At 51.9% G+C, this 27,391-nt stretch overlaps 3 protein-coding genes across 5 annotated transcripts; all 3 read left to right on the top strand.

The window, feature by feature from the left end:
• Positions 1–833: 833 nt before the first annotated feature.
• PSME3 (proteasome activator subunit 3) lies at positions 834–7,480 on the top strand. 2 transcript variants are annotated; one of them, XM_019435416.2, is made up of 11 exons: positions 834–1,102; positions 1,797–1,829; positions 1,950–2,012; positions 2,211–2,315; positions 3,215–3,263; positions 3,805–3,917; positions 4,184–4,252; positions 4,393–4,460; positions 4,560–4,614; positions 4,736–4,822; positions 5,701–7,480. In XM_019435416.2, the coding sequence occupies exons 1-11, from the start codon at positions 1,061–1,063 to the stop codon at positions 5,779–5,781; spliced, it is 765 nt and encodes a 254-aa protein (XP_019290961.1). In that variant the 5' UTR covers positions 834–1,060; the 3' UTR covers positions 5,782–7,480. The 2 variants fall into 2 exon arrangements, with proteins under 2 accessions (XP_019290961.1, XP_019290960.1); XM_019435415.2 differs by lacking the exon at positions 834–1,102 and adding an exon at positions 1,598–1,692.
• A 128-nt stretch (positions 7,481–7,608) lies between these two features.
• Positions 7,609–13,881, top strand: AOC2 (amine oxidase copper containing 2). 2 transcript variants are annotated; one of them, XM_019435412.2, is made up of 4 exons: positions 7,609–10,444; positions 12,267–12,363; positions 12,788–12,917; positions 13,242–13,881. In XM_019435412.2, exons 1-4 carry the CDS (start codon positions 8,857–8,859, stop codon positions 13,506–13,508), a joined length of 2,082 nt encoding a protein of 693 aa, XP_019290957.1. In that variant the 5' UTR covers positions 7,609–8,856; the 3' UTR covers positions 13,509–13,881. The 2 variants fall into 2 exon arrangements, with proteins under 2 accessions (XP_019290957.1, XP_019290956.1); XM_019435411.2 differs by having other exon boundaries at positions 12,267–12,552.
• A 612-nt stretch (positions 13,882–14,493) lies between these two features.
• Positions 14,494–21,330, top strand: LOC128772467 (membrane primary amine oxidase-like). Its single transcript, XM_019435408.2, is given in 6 exon segments — positions 14,494–15,293; positions 15,295–15,798; positions 15,800–16,253; positions 17,728–18,013; positions 18,409–18,538; positions 19,263–21,330. Coding segments are annotated over 6 exon segments (2,292 nt in total). The 5' UTR covers positions 14,494–14,651; the 3' UTR covers positions 19,539–21,330.
• The last annotated feature ends 6,061 nt before the right edge of the window (positions 21,331–27,391 follow it).

The raw sequence follows: 27,391 nt of genomic DNA, 5'->3' as shown, positions 1-27,391 counted from the left end.
AGCACTGATCAAAATTACTTTCACCTGTTTTACTTTTTAATGTGGCTACTATCTAATTTTAATTATATAAAGAACATTATTTCTAGGCTCCGGGACAACGCTGTCCCACGGCCTAGTGCAGTGTCTTCTACTTTATTGAGTGAAAGAACCAATGTTAAGAGACAGACCGAATGAATGGATGAGTGAAGAGATACGGTCTCTGCCTTTTATTAGGAGAATGGATATGGCGTTTGTCGTGGAAGTCAGGAGATCTGGGTTCTGGTCCAGGATTTACTGGAAACACTGTGTAGCCTTGGACAAGCACTGCCCGACTCTGGGCGCCAACTTGCCCATCAGGCAGGCAGCTGTTCTCTGAGGTCTGGAAGTGTATGAGAGTAAGTGGCGGAGAAAGGCGGGGAAGCCTGGTACAACAGAACTTGTCTTCAGTTGGCTCTAGCCTAACACTAGAGCTTGGGCCGACGGGAGGAGGCAGCAAGAGTCACAGACTAGAACCCCCGAGCCCAGCGCCGGGACCGCCGGCTTCCTCGGTCCCACGTCACTGGGGCGCGACGGCGTTGTCCGTCCTGTCCTCGAGGCGGCTGCGGTTCAGAAGGTCCCTTCGGTGAAGGCGAGTGCCGAGCCGACAGAGGGTCAAACAGTACTCGAGTCTCTCTAATGTTCAGTTTTCGGCAAACTACCTTCTGCCGCCCTCCCCACTTCTTCACCCTTACCCGCTCAGGAAGCCGGGAGATAAGACTCCAGCCCGCCGCGTCCAGAGCTAGACCTCAGCGCGGCTGCGCAGGGCACGTGCTCATCCTCGCCGGAGTCCCGGCGATTGGCTGTGACGTAACTTCCGGCGTGAGCGGCGAAAGCCGGGAGGGCGAGCGAGAGAGCGAGCAGGCAGCAGGCAGCAGGCGGGCGGGCGGACGGCACGGAGGGAGGGTGCAAGCGAGCAGTGAGTGAGCCAGCGAGGGCGGCCGAGTCCCTAGAACAGCCGAGATTCCTCCCGTCCCTCTGACCCCCTCCCCGGAGCCCACAGCGCCTCCGGTCTCCAGTGGAGCGGACACGGCCCGGCCCGGCCATGGCCTCGTTGCTGAAGGTGGATCAGGAAGTGAAGCTCAAGGTAGCGGCACCGGTCCGGGCCTCCTTACCCCTCGCTTCGATCTCCGAGCAGTCTGACCGGCTCCCCACTCCCCATGGCGTCTTTGTCTCCCTGGGGACACCAGCTCTGAGCTTCCGCTCGGCTCAGCCCAGCCCCCCACTCCCAGAGATGGCACCGGGGGAGAGGATATTATAGGGTGGCCTTCTAAACCGCGTCTGGTGGTGGAGAGCCTCTGGGAGACCTCCGCGGACACGTGGTGGACTCAGCACTGTAGGCCAGTGACAGCTGGAAGTCCCCCAGCCCAGAAACGTCCCCCCGCCTCCGGATGCTACCGCTGCTCTCCCCCTACCCTTGGCGTCAGGCCTGCCTGGTATCAAAGGCTGGGTCTGGATGGGGATGGCACGTTTGTGAGCTCACACCTCCCCTCTCTACCTGTCTTTTGTTTGCTCTCAAATTCAGACAGCTTCAGACACTGGAGGGAGGGTGGGAGGGAAGACAGGTGGGTGCTGCTCTTAAGCCCCGCTTCCCTCTCCGAGATGGAGAAATGGATCCTCAAAAAAATAAAGTATTTACAGTCTGGGGGCCTCTCAGCTTCTCATTACAATTACAAGGTGAGGGGAAGACAGCTGGATTTGGGTTTTCCCATCCTGCCCTTACCTCTATTGGCCGGGTACTGACTTGGCTGTTACTGAATTGCTCTCTTTGTTAATTTTAGGTTGATTCTTTCAGGGAGCGGATCACAAGTGAGGTGAGTACAATAAACAGAAACATAAGTGTTGGTTGGTAGTTGGGAGTTTCCAAAGAAGAGATCTGTAGAGAGAGACCATCCCACAATTATTAATTGAGCTGTATTTTCCTTCATCTGTAGGCAGAAGACTTGGTGGCAAATTTTTTCCCAAAGAAGTTGTTAGAACTTGATAGTTTTTTGAAGGTGAGAGACCCTTTTATTTTCTTCTGATTCCCCAATTTTTTTGGCACTGGTCTTTCTGTCAAGTGGGACAAATCATGTGTTGATTCTGTTTTGTTTTGTACTGTAAAACACTCTCATTTCTTGCCCTTCAAATGAAATACTTCTTTGTTCATTTTGAAAAGACTAATGTTGTTTTGGGGGTGGGTGTCTCTCTTTCAGGAACCAATCCTAAACATCCATGACCTAACTCAGATCCACTCAGACATGAATCTCCCAGTCCCTGACCCCATTCTTCTCACCAATAGCCACGATGGGCTGGACGGTGTGAGTGTCCTGTGTTTTTCTTTGTATTCTGAAGCAATAGGTTCTCTATTCTCTGTTCTCTATTTCCTGGTCAGTTTGAACATGTACGAGGAGACAGCGGGATTCGGATCTAGGAACAAGGGCTCTTACAGACATGATGATTCCAGTACACCCCTTTTCAACCCTAATTTTCATTTATAGCATGAAGTGTATAACCTAATGCTCCACTGTCCTGGAGTGAGTTCCAAATAGGACTAATAGCTACAGGTTCCCTCAAGTTATCTGGTCTGTCCCTCTGGCTCTAAGCAAGATTTTTCTTACCCATCCGAATGTCTTGAGCATTGTTTACAGGATGAGTAGTTCTTGCTATAGAATTGTAGTCCCTGTCTTTGCCCCTGCATCTTTAGCACCTAGCGCTTGTCAAGTTGTTCGTTCACATTTTAAAATAACACTGATAACACTGTATTGTTGTTTGAATTACTGTCTCATCGATAGAGCTTGCAATTCTGGAAAGCAGAAACTGTCTTAATCATCTGTATCCCCAACACTTAGTACTGTACCTGCTACATGTATTAAGTGCTAAATACATGTTTGTTGATTGAATATTGTGCTTCTTTGTGGAACCAGAAGATTTGTACATATTCCCTTAATTATCCTCATCTTGCATTTGATGGTTCATTTTCCCTGTTGTGTATAGTATCCACCCCCTCCCCTAATTGCTTAATGTGTTATTTGAAAGGAAAAAGTGTAAGTTGTTTTGTGGCAAGAATGTTTTCTTAAAGCCTTGTGTGTGCTTAGTAAATTGTGCATAAATTAATAAAACAACTTATGGGGCCAAAGAAGGGATTGGACTTGCTTGAAGGGTGACTTGTGATGGGGGTATGTCAAGAGCAGGCTAATTCCCGTCTCTGTGTCCTTAGCCCACTTACAAGAAGCGAAGGCTGGATGAGTGTGAAGAGGCCTTCCAAGGTAAGAGCCTGCCCCACCTTACCCACTCCCTGGCTAGCAACCTGAGCAGGAGGATTGGGTCTGGTGGTCTCCTGGTCAGGAGATAGAATCAGATTTTATTTTTCAGAGTTAGCATTCTCAGATTCTCCAAACATAATCATTATTTAGCACCCAAAACCTAATTTCCCAATAAACAGAGAGGGTTTAATGTAGTGTGGACTGCCAAGGGAGAGAGATTAGAAGTGGCTGCACATCTCAGATTTTTCACAGAAGTCCCAGTTTTGTGTTATTTTCTCTTCCTTAGTAATATTGGTACATTAAATCTTTAGAGCATATTTTAATTTCTTTATTCTTCAGACTTTGGTTATACTTTAGACACTCCTTCGCTAATACGTACATTTTCTCTTTTTGATTCTCTTGGTGGTGTCATGGTTTGCAGATAGGGTTGTGATAGATAAAAGGCAGAGGTCATAGCATCTCATGGGTTTGGGAAGAAGAGAGAAAGGTGGGGGGTGTTAATGTCCTCCCTACCCCAAGCATTTGACCTTCGTGTCCCTGCCAGGAACCAAGGTGTTTGTGATGCCCAATGGGATGCTAAAAAGCAACCAGCAGCTGGTGGACATTATTGAGAAAGTGAAACCTGAGATCCGGCTGCTGATTGAGAAATGCAATACGGTGAGGCGGGGGCTTGTGACCTATGGGCTGACCCCATAGCCCCAGACCCAAATAGCCTGGCTTGAACTGAAAAATGTTGGATGTGCATTGGGAGGCATGGAGGTTATAGGGGGGTTGGCACATTAAGTTTCTTGGCTCTTGTGCTTCTGGCATGTGGCCCTAGCGGCATGAATTGTATACTTTCATGGCTTCAGCAGAAAAGGCAAGGGTCCTCATTTATATACTGTATTATTTATCATATGTATTTTGGTCCCCTCACCCTCCAGGTCAAAATGTGGGTACAGCTCCTGATTCCTAGGATAGAAGATGGGAACAACTTTGGGGTGTCCATTCAGGTAATGTGCTCGTATTACAAACTGGAGAGGAAGGTTTAGGAGGTTTACTTTCCTTTCCCCTGCTTTGCCTGTTTTCCCTTTCCCTTTGGTCTGCTCTCTGGGTGACTTGGAAGTGACTTGACCCACTTGGTTTTTTTTAGGAGGAGACAGTTGCAGAACTAAGAACTGTTGAGAGTGAAGCTGCATCTTATCTGGACCAGATTTCTAGGTAGGGCTGCTTGGGCCTGGCCCAGGAATCAGGGACTGGTGATGTGGCAAGCACTGTCCAGGGTCTCCTGCAGCTTCCTCCTCTTCTCTCTCCTTCCAGATATTATATTACAAGAGCCAAATTGGTTTCTAAAATAGCTAAATATCCCCATGTGGTAAGTAAGGGTTTGGGGGTCTGAGGGTGGAAGTGGAAGGAGAGGGAGACCGTTTCTGGGCAAGAGCTGCCTGTGCGCAGTCTGGCGTCGGGAACTAGCCTGTTCTCTGCCCTCCTTTCAGGAGGACTATCGCCGCACCGTGACAGAGATTGATGAGAAAGAATATATCAGCCTTCGACTCATCATATCAGAGTTAAGGAATCAATATGTAAGTAGCCTGACATATTATCTGACTGCCCATGGTCACCCTGGCTATTAGTTCTGGGGATCATTTTCTTGCTGTGCTCTGGGGGTCAAGACAGGGGATGGAGTACGATAAAATGAGTAGGATAAATTCTCATCAACTGAGTGTTGAGAACCATGAAATCTTTGGGAGCACGTAGCTGGGGGCCCCCTTTCTCTTTGGACAGCAGGGAGTGCAGTGCAGTGTAGGCGTGAAGATACGGGCATTAGAGTCAGACAGGCTTAGGTTCAGAACCCATTCTTCCTGTAATCTGTGGCCTTGGGCAGGTTGTTGAACCTAAAACTCCAGTTTCTTCATCTCTAAGATGAAACTTAGAGTATCTACAGCGCCCAGGTGGTTTTTAAAAGTGAGTGAAATAGGGGCGCCTGGGTGGCTCATTCGGTTAAGTGTCTTGACTTTGACTCAGGTTGTGATCTCGCAGTTCATTGGTTTGAGCCCTGCGTTGAGTTCTGTGCTGATAGCTCGGGGCCTGGAGCCTGCTTTGGATTCTGTGTCTCCCTCTCTCTCTCTGCCCCTCCCCCTGCTCACACTATGTCTCTCACTCTCTCAAAAATAAACATTTTTTAAAAAATGAGTGAAATAACACATCAAAGACCCAGTGTAATTGTTAGTACATTAGGTGCTCAGTAAATGTTAGTTGTTGCTAGACACTTGGGTCCTGGGAAGTACCCGGGAATCCCGTGTGTGGGTATTAGAGAGGGGAGGTGGCCACCCTGAATTTGCATTCCGGTGAGTGAGATTGGGATTATGCGTATGATTGCTTAGGGATTTGTGGTTGGTATCTTGTTTCCTTGGGAAGTTGGGGTGGAATAAATGTGTGATTTTCTGACCTTTTCTCCCAGGTCACTCTACATGACATGATCCTGAAAAATATCGAGAAGATCAAACGGCCCCGGAGCAGCAATGCAGAGACACTGTACTGAGGCCAGGGCCAGGGCCAGGGGACTCTGTGAGTCTGGCTCAAGACCGACATTGCCTTGGTTTGTTACATGACTATCGTGATGGGGAAACTGGCTGGAAATAGTAATCACACCTCTCTCTGTTTTTAGTTAGAGTCTAATGAAACTCTCATGTAGTTCTGTGACGTGTTTACCTCTTTTTTCAGGCCTCAGGAACTCTTCTATTTCCTTCCCTAATACCCTACACCCGACCTGTCCTAATTTCTGGAGAACTCCAGGTTTGTGTGTGCAGGATATCAGCACAAGAATATTTGTGTTTTCTCTCCCTGCCCTTTCCCTCCTGTGTCTTGGGCTTTGTGTTTTTTTCTTTCTTTTGATTAGTTGATTAGAAGCTGAGGGAACTGGAAGGAAAGTGCTAGGTGTTTTTTAGGAACTGGAGTCGGGGGGGACCAGCTCCTCTCCTCTGACATAAGGTTAGTGTCTCTTGCCACTGTGTGGGACATTGGATCCTCCCTCGCACAGTTTCCCTGGTAATGACTTAGGGTTTCCCATTCACATACCTCCCACCTTGAACCTGATCATGACAAGAAACACCTTAGGCCTTCAGCCAAATCCCTAGCTCCTTGAGATGTTTTTATAACTAGGATTTTCACATACACATATGTGTGTGGTATACACAGACAGAGCATATGCCTTCCTACTCTGTTACCTGATTTCCCCATCCCTTCATCTGTGGTGTTGACCCATACACCCCCCCCCCCAATCCCATGAACCCTGTCACACATCATTCAGAAAGTGATAGTTGTCTTAGTCCTCACCCCCCAGGGCCCTTTGTTTTGCTATTATAGCCTCTTGGTGCCCAGAGGCTGGTAAGTTGGAGGAGAGCTAAGAGATGAGAAGCAGAGGATTTGGGGAAGGCCCCTTTCTCTGTGACTCGGGTCCTTTTGGGCGTTATTGCAAAGGATGGTCCTCTGACTCCTGGTTGCCTCTTCCCAGGCCAGTTGTAAATGGGGTGGGGCTGTCTGCAGCTGTGAGGGCCAGATGCTGCTGCTCCTGCTGGGCTTTCCTATGGGAAAAATATTTCTCTTATTTATAGTATTGTGCTTCCAAGGAAAGCAGCACCTGTGTGTGTGTGTATGTGTGTGTGCGTGCACACGTGCACGTGCGCATCGTGTGTATGTGAAAATCTGCTGGGCAAGTCAAAACTATAGAAGAGTTGCCTCCTATCTCTCTAATCTTCCAGAGATATCACTTGATACAGCTTTTCTGTTAGCCGTCATCAAACCCCCACTTTTTCATTCTGCCACTACTGGAGAGTCCGTATCTGCAGTCAGCCTGCCAGTGACTCTCAGTATCTGTTTCTGACTTTTATTCTTCCCCTGTCTCCTTGCCTTCAACCCCAATCACATTTCCGCCCAGATGCATCATTTTTACTCTCAGTATGCTGTAGAGAAGGAGTCAGGATGCTGTCTTCCCATGAATAGTACTCAGTAACAAACCAATTGCATTTTAGTTGGGCAGTGCCCCTACCCACCCTCCAGATCCCTTCCAGCTGAAACCCTTCCCTACTGCCACCATGTGTTTCTCAGTTTCCCTTTTTGTTTGTTGGATTATTCTGCCCTTTCTTCTCACTCTACCACCCTTGGATCGTAATGTAAAATTCTTTTACCATGTCAAGAAATTATTAAAAATGCAGGTACTTTGACCTCTTTCTAAAGCTGCAGATCCTGGTGCGATATTCTGGTGACTAGGGACATACCCGTACTCAAGTGCGTGCACATGGGCACACCCACCTCCACATACACCGCCAGCCACCCTGTTGGGGATTTTTATACCAATTGAGCTCTTTTCCCTAAAATAATGGGAAGACTGAGATTTCCGCCAACCCAGAGGCCGGGGTGGTCCTTCATTTGTGTTCAGTCTGAATTAACGTGAAAGTTTGCTCTTCCCGAACCTAAGCTGCTTGTCTCTCTCCTTTCAAGATCCCAGCTCCTTCCTCTCTTCCTTGGTGATACCCATGAACTGCCAGTAGAGGCCACTCTAGTTCCACGTGTGGGGAATCACCTGGCTCAAGGCACACCCTACCCTGTCATTTTCTATACCTTATACTAATTTTCCCCACTGAGTAGTGGCTTAAATTTCTTGAGGAGATACCAGGGACTCCTGGTTTTGGTTTTCCAATGACTTGGAGGGCTGTCTAGGACTGTAGCTGAAATAAAGTTTCCTTAACTTCTACCTTGCAAAGTAGCCTTCTGGTATCCAGCGATCCCCTCATTGTCTGCAGAAAGAGATTTGAGATCTTGAACAGCGGAGGAACATTTGCTGTATTTGGTTTCAGAGCTTGGTACCAGTAGCTAACAGTTTTTGAATGCCTCCCCTGTGTTGGGCTCTGTTAAGCACGTTATGTGCATGGCCGTGTTTAATTTTCATGAATCTTGGGTAGTTTACCCCTTCTTGTAGGTGAGGACACTGAAACTCATGATAAGTGACGACTCTGAGGTCCCACAGCTTAGGGACGGGGTGGGTGGTGATTGGTGTACAAATCCGACTGCTGAGCCCAGGTGCTCACTGCTTCTGTCCCACTAACTAGGTGAGAGGCCTGATATTACAAAGCAGGGGCTTGGCCTTTGGCAGCTGGCCAAGTGCTTCTTGCTGAACTGGGTCCTGGGAATATTGGGGGTAGTGCCCGCTAGGAGGTAGGAAAATGGATAGTTCCGTGCCTGGGTGTAGCACACAGCACTTCACTGGGCATCTGAGATCTGCATTCTGCCTCAGACCCATTCTGAGTGAAAGGTAGAGCTTACAGTTAATCCCTTGAGTCTAGTCTGAGTGACAGTGATCAGAACTCTTACCAGTGCTGCCACCAGGAGTTCAGGGGCAGGGGACAGGCTGTGCACGTGGATGTAGTGCCTTGAGCCAAACCACGGAACAGAAAATTGGAACAGAATTATATAAATTAAAGTCAGAAATTTCCTGTCCAGCCCACAGGGTGGAGTTTTCTCCATTCCTATCCATCCTACTGAATATAAACCCTGATTTGATGTCAGTAGGGGGAAGGAGCAGCTGGTAGGACTCACATTTCAGCTTTCTGAGTTCACCATGAATCTCAAGGTAGTCCTTGTGTTCCTGGCACTGTCCCTCATTACCATCTTTGCCCTGGCCTATGTTTTGCTGACCAGCCAAGGTGGCTCCAGCCAGCCTCCCCGCTGCCCCTCTGTATCCCCCAGTGCCCAGCCCCGGACACCCCCCAGCCAGAGCCAGCTGTTTGCAGACCTGAGCCCAGAGGAGCTGACGGCTGTGATGAGCTTCCTGACCCAGCAGCTGGGGCCAGGCCTGGTGGACGCAGCCCAGGCCCGCCCCTCGGACAACTGCGTCTTCTCGGTGGAGCTGCAGCTGCCCCCCAAGGCTGCTGCCCTGGCCCACCTGGACAGGGGGAGTCCCCCGCCCGCCCGGGAGGCACTGGCCATCGTCTTCTTTGGCGGACAACCCCAGCCCAACGTGAGTGAGCTGGTGGTGGGGCCGCTGCCGCACCCCTCCTACCTGCGGGATGTGACGGTGGAGCGTCACGGGGGCCCCCTGCCCTATCACCGACGCCCCATGCTGGGAGCGGAGTTTGCCCAGATGTGGAAACATTTGAAGGAGGTGGAGCTACCCAAGGCACCAGTCTTTCTGGCTTCTGTCTTCAACTACAATGGCTCCACTCTGGCACCTCTGCATGCCACCCCCAGTGGCTTGCGCTCAGGGGACCGTGCTACCTGGATAGCCCTCTACCATAACATCTCAGGTGTTGGGATTTTCCTTCACCCAGTGGGGCTGGAGCTACTGCTGGACCACAGGGCCCTGGACCCTGCCCGCTGGGCTGTCCAGCGGGTCTTCTACCTTGGGCACTACTATGCAGACTTGGGCCAGCTGGAGTGGGAGTTTAAGGCTGGCCGGCTGGAAGTTGCTAGAATTCCTCTACCCCTGCCGGATGGGGCTTCATCCCTGAAGTCCCGAGCCCCCCCAGGTCCTCTCCCCCCTCTTCAGTTCTCACCTCAGGGCTCCCGATACAGTGTGCAAGGGAACCTGGTGGCGTCCTCCCTCTGGACATTTACGTTTGGTCACGGGGTGTTCAGCGGCATGAGGATTTTTGATATTCGGTTCAAAGGCGAGCGAGTGGCCTACGAAGTCAGTGTCCAGGAGTGTGTGTCTGTCTATGGTGCCGATTCACCCAAGACAATGATGACCCGATACTTGGATAGCAGCTATGGACTTGGCCGTCACAGCCGGGGCTTGGTTCGGGGAGTGGACTGCCCCTATCAATCTACGATGGTGGACATCCACATATTAGTGGGCACTGGGGCAGTCCAGCTGCTCCCGGGTGCTGTATGTGTATTCGAGGAGGCCCAAGGACTACCCCTTCGGAGGCACCACAATCACCTTGAGAGTTATTTCTATGGTGGTTTGGCTGGCTCAGCCCTTGTAGTCAGGTCTGTGTCATCCGTAGGCAACTATGACTACATTTGGGACTTTGTATTGCACCCAAATGGGGCTCTGGAAGGGCGGGTCCATGCCACAGGCTATATCAACACGGCTTTCCTGAGTGGGGGTGAGGAGAGCCTCCTCTTTGGGAACCGCGTGGGGGAACGAGTGCTGGGGGCGGTGCACACGCATGCCTTCCACTTCAAGCTGGACCTGGACGTGGCAGGTGAGTGCTTGGGTGAGGATTGAGAGTTGGGGTGGAGGAGAGGGAAGGGAGACCCCCAAATCAAGCCACAAGCAGAGAGTGGCATGCTAGCACCACGATCTATTGTGGCAACAGAAAGGGACTGGTGTGTATTCAACTGCAGTCAGCCCGAAACACCGGGCTGACCTGGCACAAGAGGAGGGATGCCCTCACCCGGCTCCCCTGACTTGCTGTGAAACTAGCGATTGTGAAACTAGTTTAAATGCAATGGCTGTGCCTGGCTGCCTTAGTCTCGAGTGACTCCGCGGGTAGTGAATTTGCCCCGTCATTTGGGGCTGGAGTTGGGGCTCTGAGATTTTCCTAACGGATTCTGAGGGTCAGTGGTTATGGGGAAAGCAGGAAAAGGAAGCAGTCTAACAAGGTTTTCAGAGTAGAGGTGGTCCTGGGGCATAAGAAGGGTGGGGACACTAGTTGGGGGTTGCCTCACAGGATTTCGTAAAACTAGACAGAGTACAGTGGCCCCACCATCCTCCTAGGGAGGGTCATTTCATCTCTGCCAGCACATGTCATAACCAGCCCTCCAGTGACACAGCAGGCATGTAAGTCGTGCTGCAAGTGTAGAAAGGGATTTCTCAAGTGGGGCTCAAAGCACAGAGAGGACTTACTGTTCCTGGCAGATTTTTATCAAGAACAAAATAACTAACTTAATAAATCAAAGACTAGGAGACCCAGAAAGGAAAATAGAAGTCTCCGGCCCTTTGGCCTAAGGAGGGTGGGGGGAGATAGGACAAGAAGGGACTGGCCAAGTATAATGCTCTGCAACTACACATCTTGTGACACGTTTTCTATCCTCTTGATTATAAAGACATCATTTGGGGTGGGAGGAAAACTAAGAACATTCCATGTTTGAAATGAGCATATTAACTATTCTTTGACGTATTTGGAACAGGACTTTTCTGATGTGAAGTTTCTCTTGAGCGTTTCTGGTATTAAAGAGCCTGTCTAGGGGTCCCTATAGTGCGCAGCCCAGGCGCCTGCATACGGACAGCCTGCAGAGGCACTGGGCTCGGTGCAGCGCTCTGTGCACCATGCCAGGTGCCTTCACAATAGGTCCTGTTTAAAGGAACGGACAGCCTGAGCCTGCAGAAAGAGTATACGCATGTGCCAAGTGGGAAGAGGAGTGTACATTATGAGTGCAATCGAATCCCGGGGAGGTTTCAGCCAATATAAAATCTAAACCGACTCACTTCTGAAAAAGAAAAACCAAAGTGGTCCCCACCTTGTGGAAAAAGGAAGCAAAATATCAGAGCTGGGAGAAATATGCAGAGCACCCTGGGAAGGGGATTGGGTGTTTCCAGCCAGCTTCTCCAAGACAAATCTCTCTTTCATAGTTAACAAGAATGTCACTAGCCACCTGCATATTCTTTTCCACTTACAGAGCTCAGCCACAGAACAGCTCTTACTATGCCCGCTGTAGAGATTCAGAAAGAATCAGAAGAGCCAAGAATTGGTCCAAGATCTACTAGGTAGACCAGTTGCTACGTTGTCGGATACGTTAGCCACTAATCACGTGGCAACTGAGCACTCAAAATGTGGCTAGTGTGACTGAGGAACTGCATTTTTAACTTAAATGGGTCTAGCCACTTGTGATCTTAACCGTACTGAACAGGGCAGGTTCAAAGAAGATGGGCCAGCACTCGAATCCAGACCTGGGTCCCAGCACAGAGTGCTCTCTGATGAGCTCTGCTGCCCCTTGTCAGGCCAGTGCAGTGGGCATCATGGGGGAACCAAGGGACCGTCTCACCTGGTGTGGACCTCCTTTCCCCCCTCCTCCCCCTGGCAGGGCTGAAAAACTGGGTGGTAGCTGAAGACGTGGTGTTTAAACCTGTGGCAGCCCCTTGGAGTCCAGAGCACCAACTGCAGCGCCCACAGCTGACTCGGCAGGTCCTGGGAAGGGAGGACCTGACAGCTTTTTCCTTGGGAAACCCCCTTCCCCGCTACCTTTATCTGGCTAGCGACCAGACTAATGTCTGGGGTCACCAGCGCGGGTACCGAATCCAGATCCACAGCCCCCTCGGCATTCACATGCCCCTGGAGAGCGACATGGAGAGGGCCCTCAGCTGGGGGAGGTGAGGAGGGCTCTGGGCACTGGGTGGTAGGGAAGGACTGGTCCGCTTCCCCATCCCAGCTCTTGGAGACCCCAACTCACTACCCTTAGCCTACCATTCACCCCCCCTACCTCTAAGATCCAAGTAGATATGGAATGGGGAGTGGTCTCACACAGAATCTGATCCGAAAGACTTCTAGGCCAGTAATGGACCCTGACATTTTCTGACACCACCTTCCTTCAACATTCCTGGTCAGATACCAGCTCGTGGTGACCCGGAGGAAGGAGGAGGAATCACAGAGCAGCAGCATCTATTACCAGAATGACATCTGGACACCCACCATGGCCTTTGCTGACTTCATCAACAATGAGACCCTCTTAGGAGAGGTTGGTAGCCCTAGAGGGAGAGGAGAGGGTCAATTTATGCCCAATGTCTTGGCTGCCCAATCCCTGACCGTAGGTTGGAGGGCATGGTAGGTTTCCAGTTCTCAGATTCAGGGGCCAACAAGGGTCACTCCTCTTGGGGTGAGATTAGCTCTGAGACCCTGACCACTCCGACGCTTCTCACAGGATCACCCCGCCTACAATGTGGGTCCAGGGCTGGGCAGAGGTGGAAGCAAGGCTGAGGCTAGGGGCTGGGCATCGTGGCTGAGGGGGGTGGTTCTCTGGGTCTTGCCTCCAAAGTCTTTCAGCCTCTTCCTCTTCCTGCAGGACCTGGTGGCTTGGGTTACGGCCAGCTTCCTGCATATCCCCCATGCTGAGGATGTCCCCAACACTGTGACTCTGGGGAACAGAGTTGGCTTCTTGCTCCGACCCTATAACTTCTTTGATGAGGATCCTTCCATCTTCTCCCCTGGCAGCGTCTACTTTGAGAGGGACCAGGATGCTGGGCTCTGCAGTGTCAACCCTGTGGCCTGTGTCCCCCACCTGGCGGCCTGTGTCCCAGACTTGCCCCCTTTCTTTTACCAGGACTTTTAGCCCCAAGGGTGTGGTGGGACATGGAGGGAGGTTGCTGAGATGTTTGTACCTTTCTCTCTGTTCTCTCTTCCTGCTCCCTTGACTCTTACCTATTAATGTTCCTTAGGAAACAGCCTCCCATACTATACCCTTATATATCCCCTCCATTAATTCCTATTTTCAGTTCATTTTAAATGATGAATTTATACAAATGATATTATTAAAATATTCAAGCAAAAACATCACAATTCTACCACTCAGAAATAGCTAGTGTTCACATTTGGTGAATGTTATGCCAGACATTTCTTTATGCATATGCATTGAAATGGAAGAATAGATGGAATTTTGTAAAAATAGATGGTGTGTGTGATTTATAATAAAAGGTATTACAAGATTTTTATTGCTTGAATTTCTTCTATTTGACTTTTGAAGTATCTAGAATCTGGCTTCCCCCCTCTCCCCCCCCCCCGGCCCCCGTGCCCCCTCCAACCCTCCCTCCCCCCCCCCACCCCCCCCCCCACCCCCCGGGGAATATTAAGGACTCTGGCTAAGGAAATTAGCAATGGAAGAAGAGAGGGCAAGGGGGATAGACCTGGCCAAGGAATGCTGCTTGGGAAGCTACAGGGCTGGGGGTGGAGGTTTCCTTGGAAGGAGAACAATAGCTCCAAGTTACAGGAAAGGGAACATCTGGCCCTGGGAAGGTGGGGGTTGGGGGAAGAAGCCAGGCTGAAGGGGACGGGGGTCTGCTCTGTGCAGACCCACCCAGCTCCTTACTGGTGGTGCTTTTCCAGGTTCTGGCTGATCAGTTGCATTATTTTGAAATCGCACTCTCCTCTGCCTACCCCAGCTTTCCCCAGTTCCAACCCTGACCCAGAGAGCAGAGTCTGATTTGGAGCCTGGAAGACAAAGCCATGTAAGGTCTGTGGAAATCTCTGCTGCCCTGCTTCTGGCCCGCCCCCCCAACCCCAGCCTGCCCCGCCCCCTCCCCAGCCTTCCCAAGTCCTTCCCACCCTCCCCACCCTCAGTATCCTGAACCGCTGAATAGCCAGAACCTTAGCCAGAGTCCAGGAGACCCCTGTATAGAAGCTAAGAGACCTTCCTCTGCTGACCTGAGAATACACCGTCTCCACTCCAGCTCAATTCTCTGTCCTGCTGTCACTGACAATGAACCAGAAGACCACTCTGGTGCTCCTCGCTCTGGCTGTCATCACAATTTTTGCCTTGGTGTGTGTCCTGCTAGCTGGCAGGGGAGGAGATGGGGGTGAACCCGGCCAGCCTCCCCGCTGCCCCTCTGTCTCCCCCAGTGCCCAGCTCCGGACACCCCCCAGCCAGAGCCAGCTGTTTGCAGACCTGAGCCCAGAGGAGCTGACGGCTGTGATGAGCTTCCTGACCCAGCAGCTGGGGCCAGGCCTGGTGGACGCAGCCCAGGCCCGCCCCTCGGACAACTGCGTCTTCTCGGTGGAGCTGCAGCTGCCCCCCAAGGCTGCTGCCCTGGCCCACCTGGACAGGGGGAGTCCCCCGCCCGCCCGGGAGGCACTGGCCATCGTCTTCTTTGGCAGACAACCCCAGCCCAACGTGAGTGAGCTGGTGGTGGGGCCGCTGCCGCACCCCTCCTACCTGCGGGATGTGACGGTGGAGCGTCACGGGGGCCCCCTGCCCTATCACCGACGCCCCGTGCTGATGCGAGAGTACCAGGACATAGACCAGCTGATCTTCGACAGAGAGCTGCCCCAGGCTGCTGGTCTCCTCCACCACTGCTGCTTCTATAAACGCCAAGGACGGAACCTGGTCGCGATGAATGCGGCCCCCCCAAGGTTTGCAGTCAGGGGACCGGGCCACCTGGTTTGGCCTCTACTACAACATCTCAGGGGCTGGGTTCTTCCTGCACCCTGTGGGGTTGGAGCTGCTGGTAGACCACAGGGCTCTGGAGCCTGCCCACTGGACCATCCAGAAGGTGTTCTTTCAAGGCCGCTACTATGAGAGTTTGGCCCAGCTGGAAGACCAGTTTGAGGCCGGCCTGGTGAATGTGGTGCTGATCCCAGACAACGGCACAGGTGGGTCCTGGTCCTTGAAGTCCCAGGTGCCTCGGGGTCCGAGTCCTCCTCTGCAGTTCCACCCCCAGGGCCCCCGCTTCAGTGTCCAGGGGAGTCAAGTGGCCTCCTCATTGTGGACTTTCTCCTTTGGCCTTGGAGCTTTCAGTGGCCCAAGGATCTTTGACATCCGCTTCCGGGGAGAACGACTAGCTTATGAGATCAGTCTCCAGGAGGCCTTGGCCATCTATGGTGGAAATTCCCCCGCAGCATTGCTCACACCGCTATATCGATGGCAGCTTTGGCATGGGCAAGTACTCCACTCCCCTGACCCGGGGGGTGGACTGCCCCTACCTGGCCACCTACGTGGACTGGCACTTCCTTCTGGAGTCCCAAGCCCCTAAGACAATGCGTGATGCCATTTGTGTGTTTGAACAGAACCAGGGCCTCCCCCTGAGACGACACCACTCAAATTTCTACTCCCACTATTTTGGGGGCCTTGCAGAGACAGTGCTGGTCCTCAGATCTGTGTCGACCTTGCTCAATTATGACTATCTGTGGGATATGGTCTTCCATTCCAGCGGGGCCATAGAGGTCCGATTCCATGCCACCGGCTACATCAGCTCAGCATTTCTCTTTGGTGCTGCCCGAAGGTATGGGAACCAGGTTGGGGAGCACACGCTGGGCACCGTCCACACCCACAGTGCCCACTTCAAGGTGGATCTGGATGTAGCAGGTAAGATATTCCAGCAGAAACAAGGATTCCAGAAGAGGGGACTGAAAAGTTGTCTGTTTGCTTTGGGTTTTCTGGAAGTTATCAGGAAAGGCAGATCTGAGCATGAGTTGTGGTTTGGGAGTTTCACACTTCCACTTTTGTTGGACGGGAGAAAGTTGGCTGCTGAATTTTATTTGGATCTTAGCTCATTGGCTGAGAGCAATGTCACCCTCCCTCCACATGACCTCATCTGAAAATCTTGAGAAATGGCAAAGCTCAGGGAGGAGGCAGCCTCTGGGCTCACAAGGTCCCCTTTGCCCTCCTCCCTCCCTCCCTCCCTCTTATACAGGCCCCACTTCAGGGAGTCAGCCCTTCATTTTTCAGTTCATTTCTCTGTGTGTGGCCTGTGGTGCTGAGGTTTTGGAGGCTCTGTTTGCATTGTGCCAAGTCCCTGGCACATGCAGGCCCGTCATGGAATACCCCAGGCCGTACATTTCCTTGGGAGATGAAGCCCCCCTCCTCCCTGAAATTCCATCTCTCTCTGGGCACAATACACTTTATAGCATAGGTGCTGTGGAGTGTTCAGATAGATCCTGGGGTTAGTGGTCACCGAGAGAGCCAAAGATACGTGAGGTCTTGGAGTCTGTCTTTCCACTTTTCTTCCCCACATTAAGTCAATCACCCATTTTTTTTCTGGTCTGCCTCCAAAATGTGTCAAAGCCTTGCTGGGCCAGCCTTCTCTCTGCTGTTTCCACTCTTCTTCCTCTCAGGTCCAGGGGCCACCTATCAGCCTGTGCCTGCATGCTCCCCTGGGTAGCTCCAAGTTTCCCCATCACCTATAAGATCCGCACTCAGAGGGTGCAAGGCCCTTCCCCTCAAGAGTGCGGCTCCAGCCCGCCTTTCAGGCTCCTCCCCCGGCTGTCTTAGCCACGCCCACCCCTCCGAGGCCCGGGACACACGAGTCACCCCAGTCACACACGAGTCAGGCTTCTATGCTTTTGCTCATGTTTCGTCCCTGCCTAGAACGCCCTGCTGTGCTGGTCGTATGTCCTGATACAAGGCTGAAAGGCACCCAGGAAGGCCCCCTTTTCCGGCCTGCGCCTGTATTCCTGTGACCTTGGACCCTGAATGTGCTCCTCTCGCACAGCAAGCCAGCCAGGGCTTTGCCTGCTGCAGCCTCCGTGAGAGCAGGAGGGAAAGCACAGGATTTCATTCCTCCGTGTGTCCCAGGGCTGAGCACAGTCTCTCCATTAATAAGTGTGAAGGATTAATGAATGAAATCCTTGAGGAAATACTTTACAGGTCAACAGCTCTGGCTGAAAGATCAGGGATATCTTGGGGAGAGGGAAGGGGAGCAGGGGGCACACCCAGTTCTGGGTTTCTCTTTGGCCCCACTCTGAAGCAGTGAGTGGAGGGGAGGGGACAGAGTCCAGAGGGGACAGGGCAGCTGCGTGACCAGCCCTCCCTCTCACCCACCTCCACCCCACCCCGGCAGGACTGGAGAACTGGGTCTGGGCTGAGGACACGTCCTATGTCCCCACGGCGGTACCCTGGAGCCCCGAGCACCAGATGCAGAGGCTGCAGGTGACCCGGAAGCTGCTGGAGACTGAGGAGCAGGCCGCCTTCCCCCTGGGAGGCACCCCACCCCGCTACGTGTACCTGGCCAGCAACCACAGCAACAAGTGGGGTCACCCGCGGGGCTACCGCATCCAGATGCTCAGCTTTGCTGGGGAGCCGCTGCCCCAGAACAGCTCCATGGAGAGAGCCTTCAGCTGGGGAAGGTGAGCGGCAGGGTGTCAGAGAGGGGCTGGGGGAGGAGTGAGAAGGAGTGGGAACCCAGCTGGAACTGTATTCGAGGGAGAGGTGGGAGCTCCGTTAGGATTTCCCAGTTGCCAAAATGCATGCACCGGGCATATGTTCCCTGCGGAAGGCTAAGGCCCAGGCGGGAGACCCCTTCCTCATTTTGGATGGGGGGAGACGCCATGCTGTGAAATGGCAGGGGGATGATCAGAAAGGAGGATGTGGAAAGAGGTTGGCTGACCCACTGAGGTAGCACCAGAGTCACGGTACGAGTGAGATGGGAAGCCGGAGGTCTGTGCACTCAGCCCCCCTTCCATCATAATCAGGCGGCAGGACAGGGTTAGTGACCATGGAGGCCTGACCGGTGCCTCCCTAGGTACCAGCTGGCAGTGACTCGGCGGAAGGAGGAGGAACCCAGCAGCACCAGCGTCTACAATCAGAACGACCCTTGGGCCCCCACTGTGGATTTCACCGACTTCATCAACAATGAGACCATTGCTGGAGAGGTCAGTTGACTGTGGGAGGGTGAGGGGAGGGAGACAGGGGCACAAAGAGGAGCCCCACCTTTTCTTTAGTTCCCTGAAACCCATCTGGTCCCCCAGGGGCGGAGCTGACTCCTGCCTCGCTCGCTTTTGCGGATCCATCATTACCTCATGGGAGTTCATTTGCAGACACTGGCCGAGGCCCCAACCCTTCCTGGAGACCCTGTGGCTTTCTGAGTCTTAGCTTCGTGGACTTTGTCCTTTTGGGGCCCCAGGATTCAAGGAGGGCTGGAAGACCACACTTCTTGTGTGTAAAGCTTCTCTCATTTCTGGCTTGACCTCTAAAAGATTAATTTCTGAATGTCAGACATTTTTGCCTCCCAAGCCCTGGTCTCCCCACTCCATCCTCCTCTCAATCATAGGTGGGGACACGTGGAGAGCGAGAGAGAGGCTAGCTAAAGTAGCCTGTGGGCGTCATTCCTCTGGGGGTGGATAGGCTGATGGTGGCATGATGAAACATGTCCGAAATGGAGAGCACAGGCTGGGACAGGGAGGCAGGGGCTGCTCCCAGTATGAAGCTGACTATGCTCGGACTCCTGGGCCAGTGGGAAAACTGTTTAAAGGCTTAAGATCCTTTCGAGGAGAGGTGGGCTGGCAAGGTGGATCTGTACATACAGGGCTACTGGAGGAGGCAGGCATGTCCTTCGCAAAGCCAGGCCTCAGGATCATCTTTCTTCTCCCCTGCCAGGACTTGGTGGCCTGGGTGACAGCTGGTTTCCTGCACATCCCACATGCAGAAGACATTCCCAACACGGTGACTGTGGGGAACGGTGTGGGCTTCTTCCTCCGACCCTACAACTTCTTTGACCAGGACCCTTCCTTCGATTCTCCTGATTCCGTCTATTTCCGGGGGGACCAGGATGCTGGGGCCTGCGAGGTCAATCCCATGGCCTGCCTCCCCCAGGCTGCTGCCTGTGCCCCAGACCTCCCTGCCTTCTCCCACGGGGGCTTCTCTCACAGCTAGGGGGGTCCCTGGGATGGGGAATGTGGCCAGGGGCTCCAGGGCCAGGGTGTGTGGGGAGGGGAACAGTGGGCACTGGGCCAGGCAGCCTGGTACCCTCTTTTCTCCCAAGACCCCTCTGTATGGCCCTCCCTGACACCCCCTCCCTGCTGGGAGCATCCTGAGCCTGTGATGCCTGACCCTGGGGGAGGGGCAGAGACACAACTCAGCTTTGTTGGCCCTAGACCTGCTGGGTTCCTGACCCAGAGAGAGTGGCCAGCCGAAGCCTGGACTGATGGCCAAGCTTTTTCCAGAAGACTCCTGTTTTTTGTGGGTTTGTTTTTGTTTTTGTTTTTTATTTCTGGCCTTCCCAAATCTTTTTCATCCATCTCCAGGTTTCTCCTGAGCCTCCTCAGTCCCTCACTTGGGAGGTGAGGGTGGCGTTTCTGCCCTGGGGATAGTCCCCTAGAAGCCCCAGGGCAGGGTTCCTGCCAGGCCTACATATCCACGGATCAGCTAGAAAGGGTTCCTTAGCTCATGTTCCTCTTATACAAGGCCTCCTTCTCTCCCTCCTTCTCCCTTTTGCCTACTGTTTCTTCTTCATTTCCCACCTGTTCTTATATCCTGAGATTTCCCTCCCAGCCCTGAGAAGATGTTCCTCTGTCCCGATGCTCCCCTAGCCTTGATTTCTCAACTTAGGTCTCCTCCCCTGGCTCTATGCCTGTGGAAGTCTCAAAATGCAAGGGGCATCTAGTTTGAGAGGACAATCCCTGTCTGTCCCCTGTGTCTGTCACAAACCGGACTAGGAGTTGTCCCCACCCCTGTCCTGGGGCAAGCTATAATTTCCCCGAGAAAGTTCCCTCCGCCCCTTTGTATTCACCTGCCTCCAAGTCTCTGGCAGAGGATGGTCACACGGACAGCAGCCGCTCAAGTTAGCATTTGAGGTGGATTTGTGGGTACAGTGGCAATGAGGAGCGGTCATTTTTGCCAGCGGTGTATGTGACCAGTGACCTCTACCCCGCAGCAACAGACATGGAAAGTTGGTGGGCACCAATGGTGAGAAGCAGTGAGACCCAAGAATTCCAGCAACCTAGAGGTGTCCAACACAGGTGGCCATGCAAATGAGCTGGGAGGGGCTGGGGGTGGCTCCTACCATGCTGTCCTTCAAGGGGGTCTGGGCGAGGGATGGGTATACCAATAGTGAGAGATTGGAAACAACAGAAACATCCTTTCCTAGAGGATTGGTTAACTTAATTCTTGTACCGCCTTACTATGCAGCTATAAAAAGAATTCTCTCTCTTTGTATACTAATATGGAATGATCTTCCAATGCGAACAGCAAGGTGTATGTAGTGCCCCTCCCCTCTGGGTTGTAGAAGGGAGGAAACTATAAGTACATATTCACGTGGGGGTGCCTGGGTGGCTCAGTTGGTTAAGCGTCCCACTCTTGATTTCAGCTCAGGTCATGATCTCACAGTTTGTGAGCTCAAGTCCCACATTGGGACTGTCAGTGCAGAGCTTCCTTGGACTCTCTCTCTCCCTCCCTCTCTCTCTCTCTCTGCCCTTCCCCCACTCTCTATCTCTCTCTGTCTCTCTCTCTCAAAATAAATAAGCTTTAAAAAAATAAATAAATACATATTCACTTGTATATGCATATTCACAAGAGACTAGTGATACTTTTGGGGAGGGGAACCGGGAGGTGGGGACGGGGCAGGGAGGAGACTTAGCACACTATATACCCTTTTGTATATTTTGAATTTTGAGCCATGTGACTGTATTACCTATTCAAAATTAATAAAAAATGGACCCAACCAGGACCTGACTTTTTTTTTTTTTTTAATTGACAAGTCTTTTAGGAAGGGTTGAGGGTAGGTGGAGGGTAAAGTAAGTGAAGGTATGGACCCAGGGACTCAATTTGGTAAAGTTTCTGAGACCCGGAGAATGGATGTGGCCTCTGGTAACTCCTTTGCACTTTCTTGTCTGTCTATCCCCGATAACAATGCGAAACTTCAGCCACCCTCTCTCATTCCCTCTCTGTCTCTCTCTCTTTTTTCCTCCTCTCTGTCTCTCTTCAAAGAGGGGACAATGAGAAACAATGGAGAGAAGTGACCTCTGCCTGTTGGAAGCCCAGGCCAGGCCAGGAGGTGAAGTTCAGGAAACCAGTTTGGGCTTCCGCTCAGCCTCTGACCAGAGGGAGACCCTGTCTGGGGAACTCAGGCATCACAGAAGCTTCTGCTGCCTTCTGTGCTGCCCCAAGCCCAAGTTCACTTCTAGGTCAATGAAACAGTGGGTGGGGATACATCAGTAAGCTGGAGAGAAACTAGGTTCCAAAGAACAGGGAGGAAGACCTCAGCGAGGACAGCGGGCCAGTGACAGCTGCGTTAATTTGTGGCACTGCCTGCCTGGGGTGAAAGGAGTGACAACACAGAAGGAGACTGAGGACAAGGAGTGACTGAAGACTGAGACAGAGGAGAAAAAGGATGTCATGACCAGCTGTGGGCTCTGACACTGACTTTGTACTTCTCTTTCTCCGACCTAAGTAATTTAACTTCTCCGCTACAGGCTGACTCTTCTTATGGGCAGCTGCACAGTGGTCACTGCTGGGGGAAATGGAATAAAGGGAGGCTGGTGTCCACCCCTCCCCCCTCCCCATCACACTGACATGAAGCTTATGACCTCGAAACCCATGTCCACACCAAAGAGCGTGAGCGCTTGTGTGCCGTCATATGTGTGAGTGGGTGCAAATGCTCGCCAGCATTTGTCTGAAAATGTAACTGTGTGTGGTTATGTCTCTACATGTCACCGTAAGGATGACACCACCTGCCCCAGCCTCAAATAAGAGGAGGTAAGATGGACCTGTGGATCATTAGAACGTCCACCCAGCTGGGGTCAGGAGGGCTACAAGGTGGACCTCCAGCCCCCTACCCCAATCCAATCTCTTCCTTAGACCACTGAGGCCAGCTTAGTGTGTTGGTGTCACATTTGTGATCAAGCGATAGGAGTGAATACTTATCAAGGATGTTAAATTCTGAAGGGACGGGTGCCCCAGTGCTAAAATCTTTAGGACATGGACTCATCGCCCTAAGAGGAGCTGGACAAGGGGAGCCCTGAGGCTTGGGTCAGAGGGCATAACTGGGACTTCTCTGGGAATGTAGACACTAGAACGCCCTGGAAGGAGCACATGTACTCACCTGCCTCTGCTCTCCTGTGGCCCCCAGGAAGGGCCCCAGCTCCAAGTACAAGAAGATTCCTTCATGCTTCCAACGAAGATTTACAGCGTGCCTTCTAAGGGCCAGGCACATGCAAGGCATTAGGATACACCAGTGAATAGGACGCACATTTTTGTCCTCGGGCAAGTGAGGCCAGTAAAGGATAGTTGCAGGCAGGACCGTTAAAAGGGAGGTGGGAGGGCGACAATAGCAGGGGCTCCTGACTTGGGTTTGGGAAGGGCTTCCTGTGAGACATGATGTCCAAACTGGGGATAAGGAGGACAGTGGAGAGAATTTTCCAGGCTGAGGAAACAGCATGATCAAAGACCAGGAGGTGACAAGGTGGCACCATCCAAGTACCCAAGTTCAATGAGAGGCATGTGGGCTATAGGGAGAGCCTGGAGGGGCAAGCAGGGAACAGATGAGGGAGGGAGTCCTTGCAAGCCATGGTTACTCTAAGAGAAACGGGGAGCCATGGAAAGACTTGGGGCAAGAGAGTGGCAAGTGTCAGATTTGCCTTTTAGAACATTCCCTCTGGCCCAGATACAAAGCACAGAGTTGACAGAAGACCTGGCCATGGGCAGTGGGTCAGAAGTCAGAAATGATGGTGGCCTGAACTCCTGGCAGGGCCTGGGGAGGACCCCTGTGGGGAGTCTGGCCTTTCTGAGCTGCTCCAATCAGAACCCCACATCTGCATGCCTCCCTCCTCCCTTCTCCCTCCCACACTTTCTGCTGAGGTTGCTGGGAAAATGAGGAGGGCTCTCTGGCCAGTAACTGGTCTTTTTCCTCCAGAACGGAAGAGCATTTTATTTAACGAGCACTTAACAGATCACTTGGGAAGGTCAGATGCTGATTGAAGAAAAATCCCAACAGTGCGGCTCTTCTATAGTTGGTGCAGTTACGTGATAATTGGTTAACTCATCCTTGTAGACTTTATACAATGCAAAGGGGGTTTGAGAAAACTTAAACCCCTATAAAAGAAAAGGAACTTGGTGCCCCCGTGACAGCTTCTTTGACTGTTCCGTGATGAGGATGGGCTCATTAATTCCACAGCCTTTTTACCTGCTTAAGGGGGACCCCACCCTTCGGGCTCCCCCCAGAAGGTTCTCCTTCAGTTATCCACTCCTCTGTCTGTATCTTTTATCTCTCCCTCTTTATTGGCTCTTCTTCTCGACTCTCATCTTGCTAAGCCTTCCTGGGGACCCTGCATCTCCCTGGCAGGGTCTTCTCTCTCTCTCTCTCAGTCTGTGCCTTTTCAAAAACCCCTTCTTCCGAGGCATGTTCTATCCTTCCTGGGTCTGCTTCCTCTGCCTCCCCAGTCACTCTCGACCCATTGCCCTCCCTCTGCCGGCCCACAGCCACAGACATTGCTCTGACAAAGGTCACCAGTGACTTCTAAATGCAGAATCGACGGGCTTTTCCAGGCGCCTACTTTCTGGACCTTTTGGTGGCATTTGACAACACCACCTACTCCTGCCTTGACTTCCCCACATTCTGACCCCTCCCTGTCCATGCTGCTTCTCAGTCTCATATGCTGGCTCCTTTACCTCTGCTCCCCCACCAGCCCACATAGGCCCAGACCTTGGCAATTTCCAGGATGCCATCTTGGGCCTCCTCTCTTCTCTTTCCAGAAGTCCTCCCTGGGGTGATCTCAGCCTCTCTTTAACTGCTAATACTGTTGTTGGCTGAAATGTCTATGTCTAGCCTAGAACGTCTCTCCTGTGCTCCAGACCCATAGAGCCAATTGCCCTATTTCTAAGCCTCTGTGCTGGGACTTCCCATGAGCACCTCAAACTCAACCTCGTTGGTTCCCCCTTAAACTTGCTGCTCTTCGGGGCGCCTGGGTGGCTCGGTCGGTTGAGCGTCCGACTTCGGCTCAGGTCACGACCTCACGGTTCGTGAGTTCGAGCCCCACGTCGGGCTCTGTGCTGATGGCTCAGAGCCTGGAGCCTGCTTCGGATTCTGTGTGTCCCTTTCTCTCTCTGCCCCTCCGCTGTTCATGCTCTGTCTCTCTCTGTCTCAAAATAAATAAAAACATTTAAAAAAAAAAACAACTTGCTGCTCTTCATGTGTGTCCTTTCTGGTGAAAAGCCCCATCACCCATCCAGTCACAGGAAACCTTTGTGTCACCTAAAACACTGTGTTCTTCTTCGCCTACCCACACCCAATTGGGCACCCAGTCCTGTCACCTCTGCTCTTCAACATCTTAGACTTATTCCTTTTTCTCTGTCCTTGAGGTCACTGACCTCATTGAGTCCACCCCACACCCCAGCGCTGCTCCACACTTCCACACTGTTGCCACAGCTGTCACCCTACACTGCAGACCTGCATGGAGCATGACCTGTGTGCACAAGGTTGGCCTCCCCTCCCCCCCCCCCCCCAGGCTTTGGTAGCATGGTAGCAGCAACCCCGCTGAGACACAGCGCGTTCTGGGGCCCAGTCTTCAGCCCGCAGGCAGGGGGTGGCCTCTGGCTCCAGGGAATAAACTCATCCTATTCACAGAGGCCAGGGGTCAAGTTTATTCAAAGGGAAATAAGACCTAATGAGAGGCACGTGGTCCTGTCTCCGGAGTAATGCTTCAAAAGGGACACCTTTTGTGACAATTGCGAAGAGGTATCAGAGGGAACAGTGTGACAGCAAGACACCTAGGGAAGATGGTTGGGGAGGCATCTTTTATATACCTGCTTCCCCACCAGCCAAGGCAAAGGGCTCTCCCCCAGTCATGACCCACCTCTCCACATGAGAGCCCTGTGATACCTTACTGGAGCCAACATTCTTTTATTTATTTTTTAAATGTTTATTTATTTTTGAGAGACAGAGAGACAGAACACGAGCAGGGGAGGGGCAGAGAGAGAGGGAGACACAGAATCCAAAGCAGGTTCCAGGCTCCGAGCTGTCAGCGCAGAGCCTCGTGCGGGACTTGAACCCACAAGCTGTGGGATTATGACCTGAGCCGAAGTCGGACCCTTAACAGACTGACTATCCAGGCATCCCTGGAGTGAACATTCTTGACTTCTGCTTGGTAGGTCAAGACAAAGAAACGTGAGCCATCATAATCATGTGCTCTTAGCTGGGAGCTGGGACGATAACTTACCAAAGAGCCTGGACCCGAGTTCCCGGGGTTACGCGCTGCCTGTGGCCAGGGCTTAGGCCTTGGCATTAGGTTCTGTTTCCTCTTATCCCACACAGACCCATTTCCAATGACCCGTTCTGCCTTCGTGGTAGTAATCCTGTTGTCTCTGTCTTGACCACAAGTTCTCCAGTCCCTTGTCTCTATGTTACTGCTCAGTTGATGGGAGCACTGGATGTGGATTCTACTCCCAAGCACTCAGGGGTAGGTATGAAATGTCATGTTTCTTTATGCTTCTATATCAGATAACAAGCTCGGTGCCCTTGTACCTGGTTGGCAGGAAATTCATTCACGGGCATGCTTGTGGGGGTTCTCATCTTCAGGGTTAGGGAAGACCCTGTAGTTTGAGATTTGGGTGGGGGTTGGGGGGAATGGTCAACTAGTTTTCAGGTGACAGTGGTCACTGCTATTATGTTCACTTTCTGCGGCCCTGAGGCCAGCCTTGCTGGGGCAGAGTTGGGAGGCGGGCCCTGCCCTGGGATTGACGCACACCCACTCTCCTGTGCAAAAGCCCTATTCTCTCCTTTTTCTCTCACTGACAATAGCCCTGACAAGAGCCCTGACAATAGCCCAGATGACCCAAGAGGTACTGGTTAAAGCTCTTGTTTTGGGGAGGGGACTGTGGAGGGGACCTGAAGGATGAAAGGGAAGTGGATTTGTCACAGTACACTCCTTTGTGCTTTCTACATGTATTTACCAACTGTTTTGTGTGTGTTCATCAAAATGTTTTCAAAACATTTTTTAAATCAAAAAATTTTTAAATACTTTCTTCCACAAAGAGCTTCTGCAGAGTATGAAAACCAGATCGGCGAAAGAAAAACCCAGTTCTGGGGCGCCTGGGTGGCTCAATCGGTTGAGTGTCCGACTTCAGCTCAGGTCATGATCTCGCAGTTTGTGGGTTTGAAGCCCGCATGGGGCTCTGCACTGAGAGTTCAGAGCCTGGAGCCTGCTTCGGATTCTGTGTCTCCCTCTCTCTCTGTTCCTTCTGTGCTCAAGCTCTGTCTCTCCCTGTCTCTCAAAAACTAAAATAAAACGTTAAAAAAAAGTTACAAAAGAAAGAAGAAAAACCAGTTCCATTTTCCCTGAGGACCCAACCCCAAGGGCTTGCTTCCCTGGGGAGGGAGGTTATTTTGGGATGGAAGACCCCAACTTTCTCACCATTTTAGAGAGAGCACCTCTACTCCTACCTCTTTAAAGAACAAGGGAAAGGAAAACCCTTTGAGTTTCCATATCAAAATACAACTGGATGAGGGGCCCCTGTGTGGCTCAGTTGTGGAATGTGCATCTCTTGATCTCGGGGTTGTGAGTTCAAGCCCCACACTGGGTGTGGAGATTACTTAAAAATAAAATCTTTAAAAACCAAAACCAAAACCAAACCATAGCTGGATGTATAAATATTTCTGGATAAGCTGACCTTTTTGTTATCAATTTACCTGGTTTAACTCTCCCAGGCTCCCAGATACCTCACCATCTACCCGCAATTACTGCCTTGCTTAAAACATGTACCACACAAAGTGGGTGATGGGCATTGAGGAGGGC

Source organism: Panthera pardus, unplaced genomic scaffold (assembly GCF_024362965.1).
Source record: "Panthera pardus isolate Hobbes unplaced genomic scaffold, ASM2436296v1 HiC_scaffold_3, whole genome shotgun sequence".
Taxonomy (NCBI): Eukaryota; Metazoa; Chordata; class Mammalia; order Carnivora; family Felidae; genus Panthera; species Panthera pardus.
This window is presented reverse-complemented; position numbering and strand designations above follow the sequence as displayed.

What these genes read in the sequence shown, in the direction of transcription:
- PSME3 (XM_019435415.2), top strand. Translation starts at nt 1,618, where the DNA reads ATGGAGAAATGGATCCTCAAAAAAATAAAGTATTTACAGTCTGGGGGC. An exon ending in ACTTTGGGGTGTCCATTCAG is followed by an intron (nt 4,253 to 4,392) that starts GTAATGTGCTCG and finishes GGTTTTTTTTAG; the next exon opens with GAGGAGACAGTTGCAGAACT. An exon ending in CAGAGTTAAGGAATCAATAT is followed by an intron (nt 4,823 to 5,700) that starts GTAAGTAGCCTG and finishes CTTTTCTCCCAG; the next exon opens with GTCACTCTACATGACATGAT.
- AOC2 (XM_019435411.2), top strand. Translation starts at nt 8,857, where the DNA reads ATGAATCTCAAGGTAGTCCTTGTGTTCCTGGCACTGTCCCTCATTACC. An exon ending in AGGGCCCTCAGCTGGGGGAG is followed by an intron (nt 12,553 to 12,787) that starts GTGAGGAGGGCT and finishes ATTCCTGGTCAG; the next exon opens with ATACCAGCTCGTGGTGACCC. An exon ending in ATGAGACCCTCTTAGGAGAG is followed by an intron (nt 12,918 to 13,241) that starts GTTGGTAGCCCT and finishes CTCTTCCTGCAG; the next exon opens with GACCTGGTGGCTTGGGTTAC.